This window comes from Liolophura sinensis, chromosome 2 (assembly GCF_032854445.1).
Source record: "Liolophura sinensis isolate JHLJ2023 chromosome 2, CUHK_Ljap_v2, whole genome shotgun sequence".
Classification (NCBI taxonomy): Eukaryota; Metazoa; Mollusca; class Polyplacophora; order Chitonida; family Chitonidae; genus Liolophura; species Liolophura sinensis.
Genome location: NC_088296.1, coordinates 23,644,887 through 23,669,565, shown reverse-complemented (window position 1 = coordinate 23,669,565; position 24,679 = coordinate 23,644,887). Strand labels below are relative to the sequence as shown.

Genomic DNA, 24,679 nt, shown 5'->3' with positions numbered 1-24,679 from the left:
AAGGAAGCAGCTAGTGTAACTCACGACGTACACCAAAGCCGACAGATCCACTGATAATTTCCACGTTACACACAAGTAGTGAAAAACAAAAGTTTCACTTTGTCCAAATATTTCATAATTTTATTTTGCCATCATCAGGAGTGATTGTACAGACCGTATACTTCAATAATGAAGCTTTTGTCGTCACGGTAACGCTACTTGTGTATTACGCACATAATTCACAGACATATAATAACAACAGGTGCATACAACTCAAGTCAAGATGCCAAAAAAATACAATAATAATAAATAAAGAAAATAAAACAAGGAAATCTGATGTGGTCGTGTGACACTACATAAAAACATTCACGGTTTTGTCCTGAAATTATATCTACATGTATACACAGGTCCCTTTCTTCATTATGACATCGTAGCAAATATTACCAGTTAGTAATTCAGAAATAACAAGAGAATACATGTAGCTCCAAAATTTCAATTTTGATTTTTTTGTTTTGAAGAACAGTTACTTTCCCAAAACAAAAATGTTAACAATCACCAAACACAGCCACTTTCTCAAAACAGCCATGTTTTGGCCCAAAACGTAACAAATGCAAACTGTGTTTATATAATTGTTATAAGAGTAGCAGCTTGTGAGCTGGGTCTGTGCAAATGTTGAAAGTTTCGAAAGTGAACTCTGTCTGTGTGAAAGTAGGTTCTTACAGCCAACACAAGGATTTCCTCTTGATGGAAATCCTTGATTCTGGGCATCACAGCTTTTATATACCAAAGCTACAGATACAGGAATCTGCATGAATTTCCATAAGAAAGACTTATTAAAAACTTATTTCAAACTTTTTCATATGGAATGTTTTTTCTTTTCCACAATAAAATAGACATTGGTTCACATTGCTAAAGTTATGAACATGGAACATCCTAACCCTATTTTCCTGTATAGGTATTAAAGCTTTTGGAGTAAGATGCTTTGTAGTACTGGATTTGGACTAGATTCTGCAAATCCAGCAAATCAGTGGAAATCCACTTAAATTCTGGAAAAAAATAACAAAAATAAAGGTCTGCTACAAACACAGCAAGAGAACTGAGCCAACAGCTAACAGTTTACAGAGTACATGCAGAAAACAGCAGAGTATATACATTCCTTTTAAAATGTTACATATATGTTACATATATATATACATGTAGGTAATAAACTTTATTACCTCTAATTAAACAAATTTACTTGCATTTATAAAGTGGGTAGTATCATAACTTTTTCAAACTAAAAGATAATTTTTACACTATAAATAATACATGTGTGGGTCTGATGTTTAATGACAGGCACTAATTTGAGCAAGTTTCTGTAAATTGCGCGAATATTTGATCAGCGAATATGGATTTTCTCTGGTATATCCTTTATAAGCTGTGCAAACCCAATCAGATTTCCCACAGTATTTAGTCAAATGTCAATCCAATAAATGCATAATTAAAACAGCATTCAATATACACATAACTCCACATGGTGAGCAAGACACAAAAAAACAAACTGCTTGAGACGATAAACAACTCGGTGCAGTAATTAAGGGTCTGTTATTAAAACTGTCCAGAGAAGCACAAGTTTCATATAATCTGCTACCATTACACTCTACGGTTATGATTGATATATTGAGTCAAAATAAAAGCCCTGTTCACACTTAAATGAATGCTGTACCGACCCGTCACGACATAAGAGTCACACTGCATCATGCAGCAAGAGGTAAATTAGCGTGAATTTCACAACAGGCTTACGACAATCATGAACAAGTTGCGAAACATTCTGGAAGCTTCGCAAATGAGTGAAAAAGATCAATTAAGCAACAGGAAAATCAGAAACATTCTTAACTATTTAGTAAGTACTTCGTAAATTGGTATTCATTCGCAAGTATGTCCAAAATCAGCCCAAATCAGCTGATTTTGTGATCCGCTACAATCTAGTCATGCTTCTCGAATGATTGAGTTACCTTTATGATTGCATCTGACAGTTTTCGCGAATGTTTACAAAGCTTTTACGAATATATACGAACTAATGTCCAGTTCCAAATTTCTGATCATTTTTTAAATTCATTGTCGCCGACATGAACAACAGAACAAAAATTCACTTTGAATGCTGATGAGTCAACACAAAAAACAACAAATGCAAACACGAGTATATTACAATGTAAATTCGTAACGGTTCAGCCAAAACTTTGTCTATGTGTAAATAGGGCTTAAGGGTGCATGGGCATATATATATATATATATACAGTGTATGCACCCACAGTTTAGTCAATGCACCCAAAAAAGTTTCCATGTTCAACAATTTGGTAAAACAGTCTTTTTTGTCTTTTCTGAAGCAAACTATGCATGTCTTTACCAGTATATATACCAACAGTATAAACTCTGAAATTTGGGCTTTAATTTCCTGGGTCCAAATCACCTGTAAACTTGCACTGCCTGTGACTTGCAGTCCTGTCCTTTGGGCTTACAGCTTGTATAACAAAAAACTGTTGTGTGAGCAAACTGGAAAGTGTCAGTGACTTACCGGCCTGACGTTTAAGATTTCTCAAATCTTCTAGCACACGTTGGTTCTGCTGTAGTTGTAACTGAATATCGGCCTGCAGTTGGTCTAACTGAGTCTCTACATTCTCATTGGATAGTCCCTGGAACAACAAAAAACAGATCTTTCTCCAGATTGCAGCCTTTGTTTTTGAGGTGTTAAATTCTATAACCAACAGCATGTACAAGTCACTTCATGGTTATTCACATCTGGTAAAATGCATCCATTTCATAAAAGTATATACTCTTAATAATTAAATCATTGTCCAGGACCTGACCACATGATGGTGTCCAGGCCTTAAAACAGGAAAATAGATAAAATATGCAGATTACACCCAAATTGGTACCTTAGCAATGAGATTACTGGTTAAAATCTGGCTAACAACTGATTGAAATCTGGCTAACAACTGATTGAAATCTGGCTAACAACTGATTGAAATCTGGCTAACAGCTGGTTAAAATCTGGCTAACAACTGATCAAAATCTGGCTAACAACTGGTTAAAATCTGGCTAACAACTGATCAAAATCTGGCTAACAACTGGTTAAAATCTGGCTAACAACTGGTTAATATCTGGCTAACAACTGATCAAAATCTGGCTAACAACTGGTTAAAATCTGGCTAACAACAGCCTGCCTGGTAACATGTTGTTACCTGGCTTTATGATAATGCTGATGAGGTACCAATCACGCCAGTGCATTACATGTATATCTCATACATGTTTCATAATTGTGGGCAAAAATACAAAAGTACAAATTCAGTTAGGTAAAAAAAATTTAAAAAAATGAAAAAGTCAGCTATTACTAGTCCCAGCTCACATTTCATCAAAATCAGAGCTAAGTACACCCTCCCCAATTTATGTTCATGATTGATCCAATACCTCATGAGTCCCGATGATTTATGTCAAAATTAACTGTCAAAGTCCTCAGTCCTCCTTGATATTAGCTGGTACTTAATTTAGTTAAGTAAAGCAAAACATGATCAAACCGTTACATGATTTTGCATTCATCTAAATGTAACTACAGTAGTAAACTCAGACCACACTTTCAAGTAAGAGCACAGCGAATGTTCACAAATGTAGGCGTGATCAACGGTAACTGAATCAAATATGCAAACGTTGATAAATCCCTGGCCAGTTGAAGCAGTGCTTGCTGAATTCTACTTGCCCGACTGACAATTCCACTGGCCTGATAAGACTGACCAGCAGGCGAGCGTTATCTTTCAAGCCCTGGTTATTATATCATATGGTTTATTGAGTATGACGTTAAAACACTAATCAAGTAAAGTAATAAAGTGATACTGAAATTATGCTGAAAGCATAGAGAAACCGTACACAACCATCCCAACTTGTTTGTTCCATGGACTTGCACTAACAGTTCCACCAAACACCTAGTCAACAGTTCGAATTTAAACACTGAACATCCTAGAATTTTAGTAATAATGGACCAGAAAATCATGGTATTTTAAAACCCCATTTCTGTGTGACCCTTGTGTATATATCTTCTTCATAGCTATATGAGTATATTTGCTGAATTACACGTACGTGTATCTGTCGTCATAGCTACATGAGTACATTTGCTGAATTACACGTACGTGTATCTGTCGTCATAGCTACACGAGTACATTTGCTGAATTACATGTACGTGTATCTGTCGTCATAGCTACACGAGTACATTTGCTGAATTACATGTACGTGTATCTGTTGTCATAGCCACAGGAGTACATTTGCTGAATTACATGTACGTGTATCTGTCATCATAGCCACAGGAGTACATTTGCTGAATTACATGTACGTGTATCTGTCGTCATAGCTACACGAGTACATTTGCTGAATTACATGTACGTGTATCTGTCGTCATAGCCACAGGAGTACATTTGCTGAATTACATGTACGTGTATCTGTTGTCATAGCCACAGGAGTACATTTGCTGAATTACATGTACGTGTATCTGTCGTCATAGCTACACGAGTACATTTGCTGAATTACATGTACGTGTATCTGTCGTCATAGCCACAGGAGTACATTTGCTGAATTACATGTACGTGTATCTGTCGTCATAGCCACAGGAGTACATTTGCTGAATTACATGTACGTGTATCTGTCATCATAGCCACAGGAGTACATTTGCTGAATTACATGTACGTGTATCTGTTGTCATAGCCACAGGAGTACATTTGCTGAATTACATGTACGTGTATCTGTCATCATAGCCACAGGAGTACATTTGCTGAATTACATGTACGTGTATCTGTCATCATAGCCACAGGAGTACATTTGCTGAATTACATGTACGTGTATCTGTCGTCATAGCCACAGGAGTACATTTGCTGAATTACATGTACGTGTATCTGTTGTCATAGCTACACGAGTACATTTGCTGAATTACATGTACGTGTATCTGTTGTCATAGCCACAGGAGTACATTTGCTGAATTACATGTACGTGTATCTGTCATCATAGCCACAGGAGTACATTTGCTGAATTACATGTACGTGTATCTGTTGTCATAGCTACACAAGTACATTTGCTGAATTACATGTACATGAACCTGTGGTAATAATCAGCAAGTTCCCCGACATTCCCAGCCATTAAAACAATCATATACAAGATGTTAGCAATCAGTACTCAACATACAAACAGCCTATTTACCATCCTTGAGGGCCTGAACATGTATCAATCCATTTAAAGAGTTTAGCTGGTCGGTCTGTCCACGGTGCATTCCTCACTCATCATTCCAGTTGTGGACTTCCCCAATAAAAAGCAAATTACGTAATCTGCCACAGCTCTGTTGCACTTTTAGCCAAACACACTTTATTCATGCTAAATATTTAAGCTAACTGATACAAAAGTTCAAGGTAGAAGACTACAATATATGGCTACATGAACATTTTAACCAATTGTAAGCAGCCATCGCATTCAAACATCATCAGTTTGCTAACAAATGAGACATGGGTTCTGACAAACACGACCGATGATTTATTTGTTTATTTTATTTCACTGGTGTTTTATGCTGTCCTAAAGAATACTTCAGTTCATAGTATTTTGTTGAGACAATTAACTGGGCAGAGCCAATGGAAGTCCAACTGACACAACCGGACAGGAAGTCAGCCTGAGCTCTTTCATCTAATGCTGCTTCACTGAAATACCTTACCGAAGGCAAATAAGCCACCCCATCCAAGCCATTATACTGATACGGGTCAACCAGTGGTTGCACAAACCCTTCATGCTGATATCCAAGCAAGGAAGTTACAACTTCCTCTTTTAAGGCCTAAAGTGTGACTGGACCCAGGATTGGCCCTGGATCTACAGCTCCCGAAGCGGACACTCTACCAACTGTGCTATGGAGTTGGTCTTATAAACATGCATCAGGCAGGAAGAGCCAAAAAAACTAAAGAGAGGTATACCTATGGTGTTCATATGGATGCACATTTGCCATACAATGTGTAATTATGTAAGATAGTTGGAAAAGATTTATAATTATGTTAAAAATACATAATATTAAATACATAATATTAAATACATAATATTAAATACATAATATTTCTTGTGCATTAAATAAGAGAATCCCGTGAACCCAAAAAAAGTCCCCCAAAACTGAAAGCATTGTTGATAATATTTAATGGCAATTACTACATCCACTGCAGCTTTTCATCAATGAGGATATTAGTTCAAATGTGGCTCTAAGCCATCATTCAACAAAACGACAAACTCCAGGTGATTTATTTGAATTTTGGGGCATTCTACATTGAAAGGGACAATATTACTAGTTATGAATCTGCTGATGATAGCAATATATCAGTTTCAATAGACGCTGTCATGCCTTCAACATGTTCATGCCTGGTTATAGCTAGCTTTGTGTAATTCAATGAGACACTGACAGAGCGATCTTTAACAATTCCATCAACATAATATAGTTTTTTTTTGAAATGTCGGATTTTAAATTCATTTGCCGTATCAAAAACGTCCCAATGCAATAACAAGAATATGAAATGGAATGCTGCCTCAATCTCAGCTGTCTTTTTTACAATGATAATGACTGACATTTTCCCAATGTTACTAGGTAAAAAAGAGAGCACATCCTCTCAGGACAAAATATTCCGTACCTTTTGGTACAAGGACATGTAATAAGATAAAAACTCCATTGTATTTATCACTGGACAGGAACAATACACTGCTACAAAGAGCCTCCATGGAACACTTCAGTCTAGCCAATGCATTCTCATTCCACAGGCATGATAATATGGATGGACAATATCTGTAGTTACTATATACATGACGACACCTTTCTATATTAACATCTAGAGCCTGATCTGACAATTACCAGTATTAAAGAGAGATTAAAATCAAAACACTGATAATATGGATAGACAATATCTGTAGTTACTGTATACATGATGACACCTTTCTATATTATTAACACCCAGAGCCTGATCTGACAATTACCAGTATTAAAGAGAGATTAAAATCAAAACACTGATAATATGGATGGACAATATCTGTAGTTACTGTATACATGACGACACTTTTCTATATTATTAACATCCAGAGACTGATCTGACAATTACCAGTATTAAAGAGAGATTAAAATCAAAACACTGATAATATGGATGGACAATATCTGTAGTTACTGTATACATGATGACACCTTTCTATATTATTAACACCCAGAGCCTGATCTGACAATTACCAGTATTAAAGAGAGATTAAAATCAAAACACTGATAATATGGATGGACAATATCTGTAGTTACTGTATACATGACGACACTTTTCTATATTATTAACATCCAGAGACTGATCTGACAATTAACAGGATTAAAGATAGATTAAGTTCGAAACACTGATAATATGGATGGAGAATATCTGTAGTTACTGTATACATGATGACACTTTTCTATATTATTAACATCTAGAGCCTGATCTGACAATTACCAGTATTAAAGAGAGATTAACATCAAAACACTGATAATATGAATGGAGAATATCTGTAGTTACTGTATACATGATGACACTTTTCTATATTATTAACATCTAGAGCCTGATCTGACAATTACCAGTATTAAAGAGAGATTAACATCAAAACACTGATAATATGGATGGAGAATATCTGTAGTTACTGTATACATGATGACACCTTTCTATATTATTAACATCCAGAGCCTGATCTGACAATTACCAGTATTAAAGAGAGATTAACATCAAAACACTGATAATATGGATGGAGAATATCTGTAGTTACTGTATACATGACGACACTTTTCTATATTATTAACATCCAGAGCCTGATCTGACAATTAACAGGATTAAAGATAGATTAAGTTCGAAACACTGATAATATGGAAGGAGAATATCTGTAGTTACTGTATACATGATGACACTTTTCTATACTATTAACATCCAGAGCCTGATCTGACAATTACCAGTATTAAAGAGAGATTAAAATCAAAACACGGATAATATGGATGGACAATATCTGCAATTACTGTATACATGACGACACTTTTCTATATTATTAACATCTAGAGCCTGATCTGACAATTACCAGTATTAAAGAGAGATTAACATCAAAACACTGATAATATGAATGGACAATATCTGTAGTTACTGTATACATGATGACACTTTTCTATACTATTAACATCCAGAGCCTGATCTGACAATTACCAGTATTAAAGAGAGATTAAAATCAAAACACGGATAATATGGATGGACAATATCTGTAATTACTGTATACATGATGACACTTTTCTATATTATTAACACCCAGAGCCTGATCTGACAATTACCAGTATTAAAGAGAGATTAACATCAAAACACTGATAATATGGATGGAGAATATCTGTAGTTACTGTATACATGACGACACTTTTCTATATTATCAACATCCAGAGCCTGATCTGACAATTAACAGGATTAAAGATAGATTAAATTCGAAACACTGATAATATGGATGGACAATATCTGTAGTTACTGTATACATGATGACACTTTTCTATACTATTAACATCCAGAGCCTGATCTGACAATTACCAGTATTAAAGAGAGATTAAAATCAAAACACGGATAATATGGATGGACAATATCTGTAATTACTGTATACATGATGACACTTTTCTATATTATTAACATCTAGAACCTGACCTGACAATTACCAGTATTAAAGAGAGATTAACATCAAAACACTGATAATATGGATGGACAATATCTGTAGTTACTGTATACATGATGACACTTTTCTATATTATTAACATCTAGAACCTGACCTGACAATTACCAGTATTAAAGAGAAATTAAAATCAAAACACTGATAATATGGATGGACAATATCTGTAGTTACTGTATACATGATGACACTTTTCTATATTATTAACATCCAGAGCCTGATCTGACAATTACCAGTATTAAAGAGAGATTAACATCAAAACACTGATAATATGGATGGACAATATCTGTAATTACTGTATACATGATGACACTTTTCTATATTATTAACATCCAGAGCCTGATCTGACAATTACCAGTATTAAAGAGAGATTAAGTTCGAAACACTGATAATATGGATGGACAATATCTGTAGTTACTGTATACATGACAACACTTTTCTATATTATTAACACCCAGAGCCTGATCTGACAATTACCAGTATTAAAGAGAGATTAAGTTCGAAACACTGATAATATGGATGGACAATATCTGTAGTTACTGTATACAGGACGACACTTTTCTATATTATTAACATCTAGAACCTGACCTGACAATTACCAGTATTAAAGAGAGATTAACATCAAAACACTGATAATATGGATGGACAATATCTGTAATTACTGTATACATGATGACACTTTTCTATATTATTAACATCTAGAGCCTGATCTGACAATTACCAGTATTAAAGAGAGATTAAAATCAAAACACTGATAATATGGATGGAGAATATCTGTAGTTACTGTATACATGATGACACCTTTCTATATTATTAACATCCAGAGCCTGATCTGACAATTACCAGTATTAAAGAGAGATTAAAATCAAAACACTGATAATATGAATGGAGAATATCTGTAGTTACTGTATACATGATGACACTTTTCTATATTATTAACACCCAGAGCCTGATCTGACAATTACCAGTATTAAAGAGAGATTAAAATCAAAACACTGATAATATGGATGGACAATATCTGTAGTTACTGTATACATGATGACACCTTTCTATATTATTAACATCCAGAGCCTGATCTGACAATTACCAGTATTAAAGAGAGATTAAGTTCGAAACACTGATAATATGGATGGAGAATATCTGTAGTTACTGTATACATGATGACACCATTCTATATTATTAACATCCAGAGCCTGATCTGACAATTACCAGTATTAAAGAGAGATTAAAATCAAAACACTGATAATATGGATGGAGAATATCTGTAGTTACTGTATACATGATGACACTTTTCTATATTATTACATCTAGAACCTGACCTGACAATTACCAGTATTAAAGAGAGATTAAAATCAAAACACTGATAATATGGATGGAGAATATCTGTAGTTACTGTATACATGACGACACTTTTCTATATTATTAACATCCAGAGCCTGATCTGACAATTACCAGTATTAAAGAGAGATTAAAATCAAAACACTGATAATATGAATGGAGAATATCTGTAGTTACTGTATACATGATGACACTTTTCTATATTATTAACATCCAGAGCCTGATCTGACAATTACCAGTATTAAAGAGAGATTAACATCAAAACACTGATAATATGGATGGACAATATCTGTAATTACTGTATACATGATGACACTTTTCTATATTATTAACACCCAGAGCCTGATCTCACAATTACCAGTATTAAAGAGAGATTAAGTTCGAAACACTGATAATATGGATGGACAATATCTGTAATTACTGTATACATGATGACACCTTTCTATATTAACATCCAGAGCCTGATCTGACAATTACCAGTATTAAAGAGAGATTAAGTTCGAAACACTGATAATATGGATGGACAATATCTGTAGTTACTGTATACATGATGACACTTTTCTATATTATTAACATCTAGAGCCTGATCTGACAATTACCAGTATTAAAGAGAGATTAAAATCAAAACACTGATAATATGAATGGACAATATCTGTAGTTACTGTATACATGATGACACTTTTCTATATTATTAACATCTAGAGCCTGATCTGACAATTACCAGTATTAAAGATAGATTAACATTGAAACACTGATAATATGGATGGACAATATCTGTAGTTCCTGTGTATATGACATTTTTCTGTATTATCAACATCAGGCTGACAGCTGATCACTACTTTACCTAAAGGTAAAAGGTCAAAGGGTCACTAGTTCAGGGTTCATGCATATTTGACAAGCTTAAACATTCCAGGACTTTCCAAGACGTTTTCAGATAAAATTCTTGACTTTACCAGAATTTTCACTACCAGTTTTAACTGACCATTTGCAATGCTTATGATGCTTTACACCATTTTTAGATCATTTAGCCATCTGCAAATATTTTACAACACGATCAAAGGAAACAATGAAAGGCCTACAAAGTCCCTCCCACTGACAGATAAATGTACAATTGTACCCTAAATCTCTAACGAGGCTCCAGGACACATGATCCCTGACACAGATTTGAACCTAGAGCCTTGTTTGGCGAGAGACTACAACTGATGCAGAATCCAGACTGTTTGTCTGCTTTTCTAGAGATGGCTGGCAAAATCCCAAAACTGTATTAGAGATTAATTTCCAGGGCCATATCTCAAGGCCACAGGTAATTCTGTCGTCAACACGAAAACGATATAACCCGGTGAAAGATACCCCGATCCATCTACAAGATTTACACGATTACAACTGACCCCGAGCGAGATTGCAGGGTGGGGTACACATTCCACATACACATCTCACGGTATCCCACTTGGTCAGATTGAGCTCATCTGCAGAACATAGCCACCCAGAAGACGACGTGAGGCAAAGAATTCAATTTCCGTCCGTCTATGTTCCCGGACGAATGATCGGAGGTCTGTCCCATGAGATGTGCTTACATAGTTTACGAGGGAGCTGACGACGAGGCAAACCTCTCGAGAATTAAACTCACCCTGGTCTTGAGACGCTGTGTTCAGAGGTTTATGTGGCCCAGCTCCATGGTGTTTCGCTTAACCTTGTCTCATCTGCCTACTACTTGACAAAGAGCTCTGAACTTGCAGGCCCAAGCACCCTATAAACCTGTTTTGATGTATGTTCTTTCAACGTACGGATTTTATGCATTCTTTATACATTATGTGCATGATTACCGAGTCAATCAACTCCTGGGTTTTGTGCTGCAGGATTGATTCTATCGCCTCTCCCACTGCTGATTCCGTCGTCGATGCCGTCAATTCTTGCATTACTTAATCTATCAATTCTTGCTTTATCCAGATTTGATCAACTTGTGTCCTTCCCCATTTGTGATCAATTCTTGCCTCACTCTGATCAAATCAATCCTTGCCTTATTCAGCCTATCAAGTCTAGTCAGCCTCAGCTTTTATTTTAGCTTTTAATATTTTCCTCAGATTATAGCTATCAATTCTTGGATTACATGTACTGATAATTATAAAAAGTTAAAATTTACATAGCTTAGTATATACACATGTGCTTGATCTATTTTCTCCACAAAAGTAGTCCCCCCCCCCAACCCCCGACCCCAAATTCTTGCGTTTGGCACTAAACATTAATTAAATAGTTTAACACACATACTGTATGATAATATTTATTCATGTGAATAATACATAATTAGCAGGGTTCATTTTTCTTCAAATTCTGCATACTCCCATAGCTCCAGCTTTGTACAAGAATCCATAGAAGTATTCCAACTTTAGTAAATAAATAAATACATAAATCAATAAATATTGGGCAAAATTTTAGGTAATTTACCATACAGTTATAACACAAGTAATTTTACACATGGCTTGGGTGCTACAAGAAATGGGAGGAGGGAAGGGAGGACACAGATCCATGTATTGCATGTCTGACTCTCAATCTAATACGTACAACGCCAGACAAGAAATGCCCCCAGGGTCAGCAGAAGACTTACAAATGTCGACCCCTCCTAGGGAGGTGGAACAAGAGGAACAGTATTCCTTATACATACCAGACTTGTCTAAGGCCTGTCAGGGTTCAAGGTCAATCTGTCAGAGGAGAATAGAAACCTCTGCACCCCATTCAGACAATATTCAGTACGAGTGTGTCCATGCCATCAGTCTAATATCAGCATATTTTACTTATTTATTTGTTTGATTGGTGTTTTATGCCATACTCAAGAATATTTCACTTATTTGATGACAGCCAGCATTATGGTGGGTGGAAACCGGAAAGAGAGCGGGGGAAACCCATGACTATCCGCAGGTTGGTAGCAGAACTTCTCACTTATGGCCGGAGAGGAAGCCAGCATGAGCTGGACTTGAACTCACAGAGACCACATTGGTGAGAGGCTCCTGCGTCATTACCCTGCGCTAGCGCACTACCCAACTGAGCCACGGAGGCCCCCAGGATATTCTGACTACCTTGTGAGAGAGCAGGCCCAAGTCCAATCCCAAGTTTAAAGTCAATTATAAGACAAAAGAATTGATACAAGCATTCTCTTTTGGCAAGAATGGTTTTTTGGTTATAAAGTTTTTGGCATTCCGCAAATCTGTTTTCATGAAAACAATGAATGAGTACCATAAAACATTTCTGTGTGGAAAATGAGACACTGTAAATGCATGGTACGTGGTAGTGCAATTTTGGTGCTTAAGTGCACCACTTTCCAAGTGACACATGAAGCTTGATTCAGAATGATTCCTCCACTTCATGAGATCATGTTGGGGTCTTTTCTGAAGCTTGATCAGAAAAACTTCAAGGTTGACATTAAGAGCATTATTCTAAGGCTTTCATGTGCTTGTTAAAATGCATTTTTACGGGCCAAAGTTTAGGAGGAAGTACATTATTCATATGTTACTATGAGTTTCAGTAAATTTTTTGTGCCAGCCTTTTTGTGTCACCAATAGGTGAGCATCCTGTACATTACTGGACAATAAGAAAAATGTGGATTCGCCAAGGAGCTAAGCATCCTGTACATTACTGGACAATAGGAAAAATGTGGATTCGCCAAGGAGCTAAGCATCCTGTACATTACTGGACAATAGGAAAAATGTGGATTCACCAAGGAGGTAAGCATCCTGTACATTACTGGACAATAGGAAAAATGTGGATTCACTGAGGAGGTAAGCATACTGTACATTACTGGACAACAGGATAAATGTGGATTCGCCGAGGAGCAAAGCATCCTGTACATTACTGGACAATAGGAAAAATGTGGATTCCCCGAGGAGCTAAGCATCCTGTACATTACTGGACAATAGGAAAAATGTGGATTCACCCAGGAGGTAAGCATCCTGTACATTACTGGACAATAGGGAAAATGTGGATTCACCCAGGAGCAAAGCATCCTGTACATTACTGGACAATAGGAAAAATGTAGATTCACCGAGGAGGTAAGCATCCTGTACATTACTGGACAATAGGGAAAATGTGGATTCACCGAGGAGGTAAGCATCCTGTACATTACTGGACAATAGGGAAAATGTGGATTCACTGAGGAGGTAAGCATACTGTACATTACTGGACAACAGGATAAATGTGGATTCACCGAGGAGGTAAGCATCCAGTACATTACTGGACAATAGGGAAAATGTGGATTCATAGAGGAGGTAAGCATACTGTACATTACTGGACAATGGGAAAAATGTGGATTCACCGAGGAGGTAAGCATCCTGTACATTACTGGACAATGGGAAAAATGTGGATTCACCGAGGAGGTAAGCATCCTGTACATTACTGGACAATAGGGAAAATGTGGATTCACTGAGGAGGTAAGCATACTGTACATTACTGGACAACAGGATAAATGTGGATTCACCGAGGAGGTAAGCATCCTGTACATTACTGGACAATAGGGAAAATGTGGATTCATCGAGGAGGTAAGCATACTGTACATTACTGGACAATGGGAAAAATGTGGATTCACCGAGGAGGTAAGCATCCTGTACATTACTGGACAATAGGGAAAATGTGGATTCACCGAGGAGGTAAGCATCCTGTACATTACTGGACAATAGGATAAATGTGGATTCATCGAGGAGGTAAGCATCCTGTACATTACTGGACAATAGGATAAATGTGGATTCATCGAGGAGGTAAGCATCCTGTACATTACTGGACAATAGGAAAAATGTGGATTCACCGAGGAGGTAAGCATCCTGTACATTACTGGACAATAGGAAAAATGTGGATTCACCGAGGAGGTAAGCATCCTGTACATTACTGGACAATAGGGAAAATGTGGATTCACCGAGGAGCTAAGCATCCTGTACATTACTGGACAATAGGAAAAATGTGGATTCCCCGAGGAGCTAAGCATCCTGTACATTACTGGACAATAGGAAAAATGTGGATTCACCGAGGAGCAAAGCATCCTGTACATTACTGGACAATAGGGAAAATGTGGATTCACCGAGGAGCTAAGCATCCTGTACATTACTGGACAATAGGAAAAATGTGGATTCACCAAGGAGGTAAGCATCCTGTACATTACTGGACAATAGGGAAAATGTGGATTCACCCAGGAGCTAAGCATCCTGTACATTACTGGACAATAGGGAAAATGTGGATTCACCGAGGAGGTAAGCATCCTGTACATTACTGGACAATAGGAAAAATGTGGATTCACCGAGGAGGTAAGCATCCTGTACATTACTGGACAATAGGAAAAATGTGGATTCCCCGAGGAGCTAAGCATCCTGTACATTACTGGACAATAGGAAAAATGTGGATTCACCGAGGAGCAAAGCATCCTGTACATTACTGGACAATAGGAAAAATGTGGATTCACTGAGGAGCTAAGCATCCTGTACATTACTGGACAATAGGAAAAATGTGGATTCACCAAGGAGGTAAGCATCCTGTACATTACTGGACAATAGGGAAAATGTGGATTCACCGAGGAGGTAAGCATCCTGTACATTACTGGACAATAGGGAAAATGTGGATTCACCGAGGAGGTAAGCATCCTGTACATTACTGGACAATAGGAAAAATGTGGATTCCCCGAGGAGCTAAGCATCCTGTACATTACTGGACAATAGGGAAAATGTGGATTCACCCAAGAGCTAAGCATCCTGTACATTACCGGACAATAGGGAAAATGTGGATTCACTGAGGAGCTAAGCATCCTGTACATTACTGGACAATAGGGAAAATGTGGATTCACCGAGGACGTAAGCATCCTATACATTACTGGACTATAGGAAAAATATGGATTCACTGAGGAGCTAAGCATCCTGTACATTACTGGACTATAGGAAAAATGTGGATTCACCGAGGAGGTAAGCATCCTGTACATTACTGGACAATAGGAAAAATGTGGATTCACCGAGGAGGTAAGCATCCTGTACATTACTGGACTATAGGGAAAATGTGGATTCATTTCTACTAGAAGCATCCAGGCATTCACAGCAGATTTTGCAGAAAAAAATATAGCCTCTTGGTAATTTTAGGACATTTCTATTGGCCAAGTACTTAAAAGTACGCAATAACTTTTGCAATGGCTATTAAATGTGTTTCTTGCTTGTTGTAACAGTCAGAGTTTCACACAAATCTCAATTATTGAGCCAGAAATTCAAATCTCAAAAACACTGGGAAGACTTAAAAACACTTATTAACATTTCAAACTAACATCAAAATGATGTGTAAATTAAAATATAGATTTTGGGGATTGAAATTATTATAATAAATTATTTATTTCATAAAATTTTACTGTATCACACATGACACCATCTTGATCCTGCTTAAAGGTTATTCACACCTGAAAACTATTCCATCGCCTATTACCCTGCTTCTCCAATGACAATTTGTGAGCAAACTGGTATTAAAATATTTAGCTTCGCTGTGAGTTCAAGTCCAGTTCATGCTGGTTTCCTCTCTGGCCATAAATAGGAAGGCCTGCCAGCAATCTGTGGACGGTTGTGGGTTTCCCTCGGGCTTTGTTCGGTTTTCTCCCACCATAACGCTGGCTGCTGCCGTATAAGTGAAGTATTCTTGAGTACGGCGTAAAACACCAATCAAATAAATAAATAAAGTTAAAGTATTTAGTATTCATGGAGTACTGCAAGAGAACAACTATTGTTCATCTGATTCGCCACTGTACACCAGGAAAAGTTACTAAATTCCTGACGGAAGCTCACGCTTCTGGATTTGAAGTTTTCCAAACTGACTCTGTACCATGCAATCTTGTCGTCATCTGTACCGTGATTTAATGAAGACATGTCCCTGGACACATGTATGCTGGTGGATCAGCTGCCAAGGATGGCGCCATCTCTCTGATCCTCTATTAACATCACACACCATTAAACTCTGTTGGAAGGCTCCCTACTGACCCATTTATGGTTGACCCTCATTATACACCAGCTAGTGGTCCTTTGGGAGGTGTCCATTTCAAGGTCAAGCAGTCAATCATTGCCTGACTTCTACTTCCGGGACTTCATTCCCCATTATGAACCCAGGAGCAGAATCCAGTGGTGCATCTATTACAGCTGTGGCATCTGACAATTAACCTGTTAACTACCCAAGTAGCCAAACCACCCATAACCCGCCCCCAAACCCCCAACCCTACAACGCCCTAGTATTAACCGAAATGACCTGGTTCCACAGCTCATCTGAATACGAGCCCCTGCACCAACAAAGATCAGAAATCATTATTGTCAATCATGCAATTTTCGAGACACTGTGCCCACAAGAGTTAAAGATGAAATGACCTGAAAATGTGAGCCAAATGTCATCTGATCTCCTGGCAATGTTTTCAAGAAGGGTAGGGGATGGAGGATGGGTGTGGTATTCAAGGAAGGTAGAGGATGGAGAATGGGTGTGGGATTCAAGGAGGGTAGAGGATGGAGAATGGGTGTGGGATTCAAGGAGGGTAGAGGATGGAGAATGGGTGTGGTATTCAAGGAGGATAGGGGATGGAGAATGGGTGTGGGATTCAAGGAGGGTAGAGGATGGAGAATGGGTGTGGTATTCAAGGAGGATAGGGGATGGAGAATGGGTGTGGGATTCAAGGAGGGTAGGGGATGGAGAATGAGTGAGGTATTCAGGGAGGGTAGAGGATGGAGAATGGGTGTGGTATTCAAGGAAGGTAGAGGATGGAGAATGGGTGTGGTATTCAAGGAGGATAGGGGATGGAGAATGGGTGAGGTATTCAAGGAGGGTAGAGGATGGAGAATGGGTGAGGTATTCAAGGAGGGTAGAGGATGGAGAATGGGTGAGGTATTCAAGGAGGGTAGAGGATGGAGAATGGGTGAGGTATTCAAGGAGGGTAGAGGATGGAGAATGGGTGAGGTATTCAAGGAGGGTAGAGGATGGAGAATGGGTGAGGTATTCAAGGAGGGTAGAGAATGGAGAATGGGTGAGGTATTCAAGGAGGGTAGAGGATGGAGAATGAGTGAGGTATTCAAGGAGGGTAGAGGATGGAGAATGGGTGAGGTATTCAAGGAAGGTAGAGGATGGAGAATGGGTGTGGCATTCAAGGAGGGTAGAGGATGGAGAATGGGTGTGGCATTCAAGGAGGGTAGAGGATGGAGAATGGGTGTGGTATTCAAGGAGGATAGGGGATGGAGAATGGGTGAGGTATTCAAGGAGGGTAGAGGATGGAGAATGGGTGTGGGATTCAAGGAGGGTAGAGGACGGAGAATGGGTGAGGTATTCAAGGAAGGTAGAGGATGGAGAATGGGTGTGGGATTCAAGGAGGGTAGAGGATGGAGAATGGGTGAGGTATTCAAGGAGGATAGGGGATGGAGAATGGGTGTGGCGTTCAAGGAGGGTAGAGGACGGAGAATGGGTGTGGCATTCAAGGAGGGTAGAGGATGGAGAATGGGTGAGGTATTCAAGGGGGGTAGAGGATGGAGAATGGGTGTGGCATTCAAGGAGGGTAGAGGATGGAGAATGGGTGTGGCATTCAAGGAGGGTAGAGGATGGAGAATGGGTGTGGTATTCAAGGAGGGTAGAGGATGGAGAATGGGTGTGGTATTCAAGGAGGATAGGGGATGGAGAATGGGTGAGGTATTCAAGGAGGGTAGAGGATGGAGAATGGGTGAGGTATTCAAGGAGGGTAGAGGATGGAGAATGGGTGAGGTATTCAAGGAAGGTAGAGGATGGAGAATGGGTGTGGCATTCAAGGAGGGTAGAGGATGGAGAATGGGTGTGGCATTCAAGGAGGGTAGAGGATGGAGAATGGGTGTGGTATTCAAGGAGGATAGGGGATGGAGAATGGGTGTGGTATTCAGGGAGGGTAGGGGATGGAGAATGGGTGAGGTATTCAAGGAGGATAGGGGATGGAGAATGGGTGAGGTATTCAAGGAGGGTAGAGGATGGAGAATGGGTGAGGTATTCAAGGAGGGTAGAGAATGGAGAATGGGTGAGGTATTCAAGGAGGGTAGAGGATGGAGAATGAGTGAGGTATTCAAGGAGGGTAGAGGATGGAGAATGGGTGAGGTATTCAAGGAGGGTAGAGGATGGAGAATGGGTGTGGGATTCAAGGAGGGTAGAGGATGGAGAATGGGTGAGGTATTCAAGGAGGGTAGGGGATGGAGAATGGGTGTGGGATTCAAGGAGGGTAGAGGATGGAGAATGGGTGAGGTATTCAAGGAGGATAGGGGATGGAGAATGGGTGTGGCGTTCAAGGAGGGTAGAGGACGGAGAATGGGTGTGGGATTCAAGGAGGGTAGACGATGGAAAATGGGTGAGGTATTCAAGGAGGATAGGGGATGGAGAATGGGTGTGGTATTCAGGGAGGGTAGGGGATGGAGAATGGGTGTGGGATTCAAGGAGGGTAGAGGACGGAGAATGGGTGAGGTATTCAAGGAGGGTAGGGGATGGAGAATGGGTGTGGGATTCAAGGAGGGTAGGGGATGGAGAATGGGTGAGGTATTCAAGGAGGGTAGGGGATGGAGAATGGGTGTGGGATTCAAGGAAGGTAGAGGATGGAGAATGGGTGTGGGATTCAAGGAGGGTAGAGGACGGAGAATGGGTGTGGGATTCAAGGAGGGTAGAGGATGGAGAATGGGTGTGGTATTCAAGGAGGATAGGGGATGGAGAATGGGTGTGGGATTCAAGAAGGGTAGGGGATGGAGAATGGGTGAGGTATTCAAGGAGGGTAGAGGATGGAGAATGGGTGAGGTATTCAAGGAGGGTAGAGGACGGAGAATGGGTGTGGGATTCAAGGAGGGTAGACGATGGAAAATGGGTGAGGTATTCAAGGAGGATAGGGGATGGAGAATGGGTGAGGTATTCAAGGAGAGTAGGGGATGGAGAATGGGTGAGGCATTTACGCTCAACCCTCTCAGTTTCTACATTTCCATACATGTGACGGAATAATTCACCATTAGCTAAACCCTGTTGATATGCATGTATTGTTTTCCTTCCTCAAATTCTTAATGTTATGTTGATACAAGGGGCCTCCGTGGCTAGGGGGCTAGAGGGAAAGCGCAACACACTGACACAGGAGCCTGTCACCAATACGGTTGCTGTGAGTTCAAATCAAGCTCATGCTGGCTTCCTCTCTGGCCACACAAGAGGAAAGTCTGTCAGCAACCTGCGGGTGGTTGTGGGTTTTTCCCAGGGCACTATTCTTCAGTACGGCATAAAATATAAATCAAATAAACAAATAAATAAATATACTGGTACAATGCTTATTTCATTATTAAAAGACTAAAGGTTGTCGCTCAATGACACGTACATAAAATATACCCCTACTTTTTTAAGTAATACGATACATTTGTCTTTTTCCTAACACTAATCCTTCCTGAGAAAATACATCAGGATATTCAAATGTGAAGGTATATATGTTAAGTAGCAAAACACACTCAATGACACTCAATGTGCTCAGGTATTAACCTGGTGAAGCCAACAGCACACCTGGTGAAGCCAACCAGAAAAGCACAGCATAATTCACAAAATCTCCAAACATCAGACAATTTCCATTAGGTATTCCCTAAACTCCAGACCCAAATACATCTAAGACACAAGTAATTTTCTGGACTACAAGAGTTTCCTTTCCAAATCACTTCCCACACTCCCCAACCCACAAGAGCCCCCCCCTCCCCACCCCTCACTTTGTCAAAATCCTGCCGCACACCATGTAGTTAAGCCTGCCATCCTTCCACAGTCAAATCTATCCCAGGAGGCTACGCCGGGAAAGGTCACACGTGGTAAAACCTAAACCATTCTCACTAGCGAGGAAGTCCGGAAGCAATTTCCCACAAAACAACACCTGCCCTCTACAAAACGACTTAATGATTGAAATGGACAACTTTTGGACAATTCATGTAAATGTATGATTTACTTTTTCACAGATGATGGCCACACGAGAGTCTTTACCGCCTCTTTGTCACCAAGGCCCCATGAACAATAACAACCAGGAAATCTACAAATTCCCTGTAAAAAGCTGATCTGAAATCCACAGCTTATGTGTTCTTTAAAAGCTTGCAAATTCAAGACAAATAGGATTATTTTAACCACTCAGCCTAGGCCTGCTCCTTCATGTGCATGTCAAAACAAGACAAGCAATTAAGTGTACATAATTAGCATGTATATTCATGACACATTATCAATCACTTTGGGTTGAAGTCTGTCAACTATATTTTTGCAGAAATTTTACAATGACATGGGGGAAGGAGGGGGGGGGGGGTGTCTCCATTGCTGAGGGGCACAATGACCCAGAAGCCTCTGACCAATGCAGATGCTGTGAGTTCAAGCCCAGCTCATGCCGGCTTCCTCTGCTGCCTAACCTGGGAAGGTCTTTCAGCAACTTCCAGCACATAGGCGTGGGTTTTCCCTGGCTCTGTCCCTTTTTCTCCCACCACAGTGCTGACAGTCGTCATATAAGTGACATAGTCTTGAGTACAGCATTAAACAAAAATTAAATAAATAAATATAAAGACATGGGATTACATTTGTAATCATACCCTCAATCATAATACATGATTCTCTAAAACAGAAATGAACTACCAATGAAAATCGCTATAATATACTGCTTGAAAAATCTGTCCAATACAGAAGCGAGAATTTCATTGGACCAATAGAGGAAAGGTTAAGATCAGGTCTATTAAAGCCACTATTACAAAGAGGGGCTAGACGTACCATCTCAGTTTAAAACTGATACTGAAGTTTCTTCTCATACTATGAGTGAAGTGAAACTCTCAAACCAAACATTAAGCCATAATTAATACTAACACAAAAGAACAAACAAACACTTTTCTCATGAATTATAAAATGAGACTCCATATGATTTCAAAAGTCAGTCGGACAGTTAGAAAAATAAACTTAAAAGTAGAACTATTCTGATATATCTGTACGATCTGGGAGGTATAACACCAAAAATGAGAGTGAAAATCAATCTATAACCCTTTGACTTAGCATGCATTCTTATACAAGTCAATCAAGCTGGATGTTGTCGTAAAAGTGAAACATTCTAAATTAAAGTATAAAATACCAATCAAAAACATAAATAAATATACAAGTCAATCTGAAAGGCATAAAACCAGAACTAACCTGTCCAGCTTGTGATGGTTTTGAGACGAGGACATAGTAGGTAAGGACATTCCAGGAGAGGAAGACCATCACAACCACAACCACCATGTACCGCTTCTTCCTCAGTCTCATGGTGACAAGGTCAGAGGCAAAGGTCAAAGGTTAACCAAGGGGAGTACACCAACATCCAAGCCATGGAGTCATAGATCTGCAAAGGCAACACATACATGTAAAAATGTAAAATACATGTAAAATAATTGATTGATTCACTGATGTTTTTACGCTGTATTCAAAATATTTCACTTCTGCAACAACTGCCAGCATTATGGTGGAAGTAAACCTGGCAAAGCCCAAGCCTATCCGCTTGGTCAGCTGCCTGCAAGGGCACGTACCCAATACGGGTCAGCACATCTACAAACTTTCCTGTCCAAAGCAATGATTGCTGTCATCACAAAGGCATATAAACAATAACAGTAAGGGTATCTACAAAATTTCCTGTCCAAAGCCGTGATTGATGTCATGACAAGGGCACATAACAACAAGGATAAGGGTATCTACAAAATTTCTTGTCTAAAGACGTGATTGCTGTCATCACAAAGACATGTGATTGCTGTCATCACAAAGGCATGTACATAATAATGATAAGGGTATCTACAAAATTTCCTGTCCAAAGACGTGATTGCTGTCATCACAAAGGCACGTAAACAATAAGGATAAGGGTATCTACAAACTTTCCTGTCCAAAGCAATGATTGCTGTCATGACAAGGGCACATAACAATAAAGATAAGGATATCTACAAAATTCCGTGCCCAAAGCCGTGATTGCTGTCATCACAAGGCCATATGATTGCTGTCATCACAAAGGCACGTAAACAATAACGGTAAGGGTATCTACAAAATTTCCTGTCCAAAGCCGTGATTGCTGTCATGACAAGGGCATGTACACAATAACAGTAAGGGTATCTACAAAATTTTGTGGCCAAAGCCGTGATTGCTGTCATCACAAGGCCATATGATTGCTGTCATCACAAAGGCACGTAAACAATAATGGTAAGGGTATCTGCAAAATTTTCTGCACAAAGCCATGTTTGAACCCACATCTTATTTGCCCACTAGGAATTATACACCAGCCTTAACTATTGAGCCATGCTCCGCTCCCCAAATTACACCTCCTGAAAACCACACCACGCCTACATGTAAGTCATTCAACAAACTTACGTCAACAAATCCAGTTACCACGGCTGCATGTGCTGCAGTATTGCCTCCTCAAGTCGTATTGGAAATGTGGATTTTTCAGAAGAATTTTCCTCTATCCACTTAAAAAGCGCCACCTCAGTGGCAGACGTCATATTATCTATCAGTTTGTAGACAACAATATAAATGTGTATTAAATATTTACCAGACAAGCTGTACACACAGTATGCTATATTAATATATGTATATCTAAAAATCAATATGTACAATAAACAACAATTTTCTGGATACCTGAACACTTGAAACTGTCCCTCTAGAGTCATGCAAACTGGCAGCCCAGACATACGTACACACGAAAAATACATGACTTGTACTCATTTTAACAGAAAAGACGATGCCAGATTACTAAATGCATATATGGATCAATACAGTATCTCACATGAAGTTTAAAAAGCATAACTTTTTGTCTTTGTCCACAAATTGGTTCAAAACGTTATCAATTATGATCTATCGAGCAAAAGAACGCAGCTGTTTCCCCGTACGTCACGTGCACCCTGGTTTGCGTTTTAATGATACGCGTGTAGTGACATGAGCGACATGAGATCATGTTTCCACTTAACCTGACACGGTATCAACCAACACATAACATTACGTGGGAAGCTCTCCCCTCAACCTGCAGATGGTCGTGGGTTTCTCCTGGGCTCTGCCCGTTTTCCTCCCACCATAATGCTGGCTGCCGTCATATAAGTGAAATATTCTTGAGTACTGCTTTTTATACACCAATCAAATAAATAAATAGTGTGTATATATATATATATATATATATATATATATATATATATATATATATGTAGCACCACTTCAGTATTGTACACAGAAATTAGACTATAGCCCTATTAATCTTCACTGATGTACTGAAATTTGAATATATATATACCACTTCACTACTGTACAGGGAAATTAGACTATAGCCCTAGTAATCTTCAATGAAGTACTGAAAGTTGAATATATATATATATATATATACACATGGATGAACAGATTGGATGAACAGATGTAAGGTAGACGTACATGTAGATATAGTTGTATTGGAGAACCCTGTGTCAATCCAATGATCACTCAGGTTCAGTGATTCGTCATGTCCTCAACCCTGCTGTAAACCCACAGCTGATAAAACACAGATGTCTTACCCTCATGGTTTAACATTCAGATAGAGAGACCATGTAAACCAAGCAGTTTTATCATCTCCGTGTGTTTGCACAACCAAGCATGCTGATCGAAGTTGTGCTTGACTGCTGATCGTTGTTCATCC

At 39.0% G+C, this 24,679-nt stretch overlaps 2 protein-coding genes across 5 annotated transcripts in view; both read right to left on the bottom strand.

Annotated features, from left to right (window-relative positions):
- Positions 1–24,679, bottom strand: part of LOC135463214 (dynein axonemal heavy chain 6-like) — a 437,090-nt gene that overhangs the window by 149,658 nt on the left and 262,753 nt on the right. The window lies entirely within an intron of this gene.
- Positions 1–24,679, bottom strand: part of LOC135462662 (alpha-1,3-mannosyl-glycoprotein 2-beta-N-acetylglucosaminyltransferase-like) — a 103,835-nt gene that overhangs the window by 16,160 nt on the left and 62,996 nt on the right. For all 4 annotated transcript variants that reach the window (XM_064739886.1, XM_064739889.1, XM_064739887.1 and 1 more), the window contains exons 3-4: positions 22,195–22,381; positions 2,534–2,651 (exon numbers count right to left, since the gene is read on the bottom strand). In XM_064739886.1, the coding sequence (XP_064595956.1) occupies positions 2,534–2,651; positions 22,195–22,305 (229 nt within the window). In that variant the 5' untranslated portion in view covers positions 22,306–22,381. The remainder of the gene's footprint in view (positions 1–2,533; positions 2,652–22,194; positions 22,382–24,679) is intronic.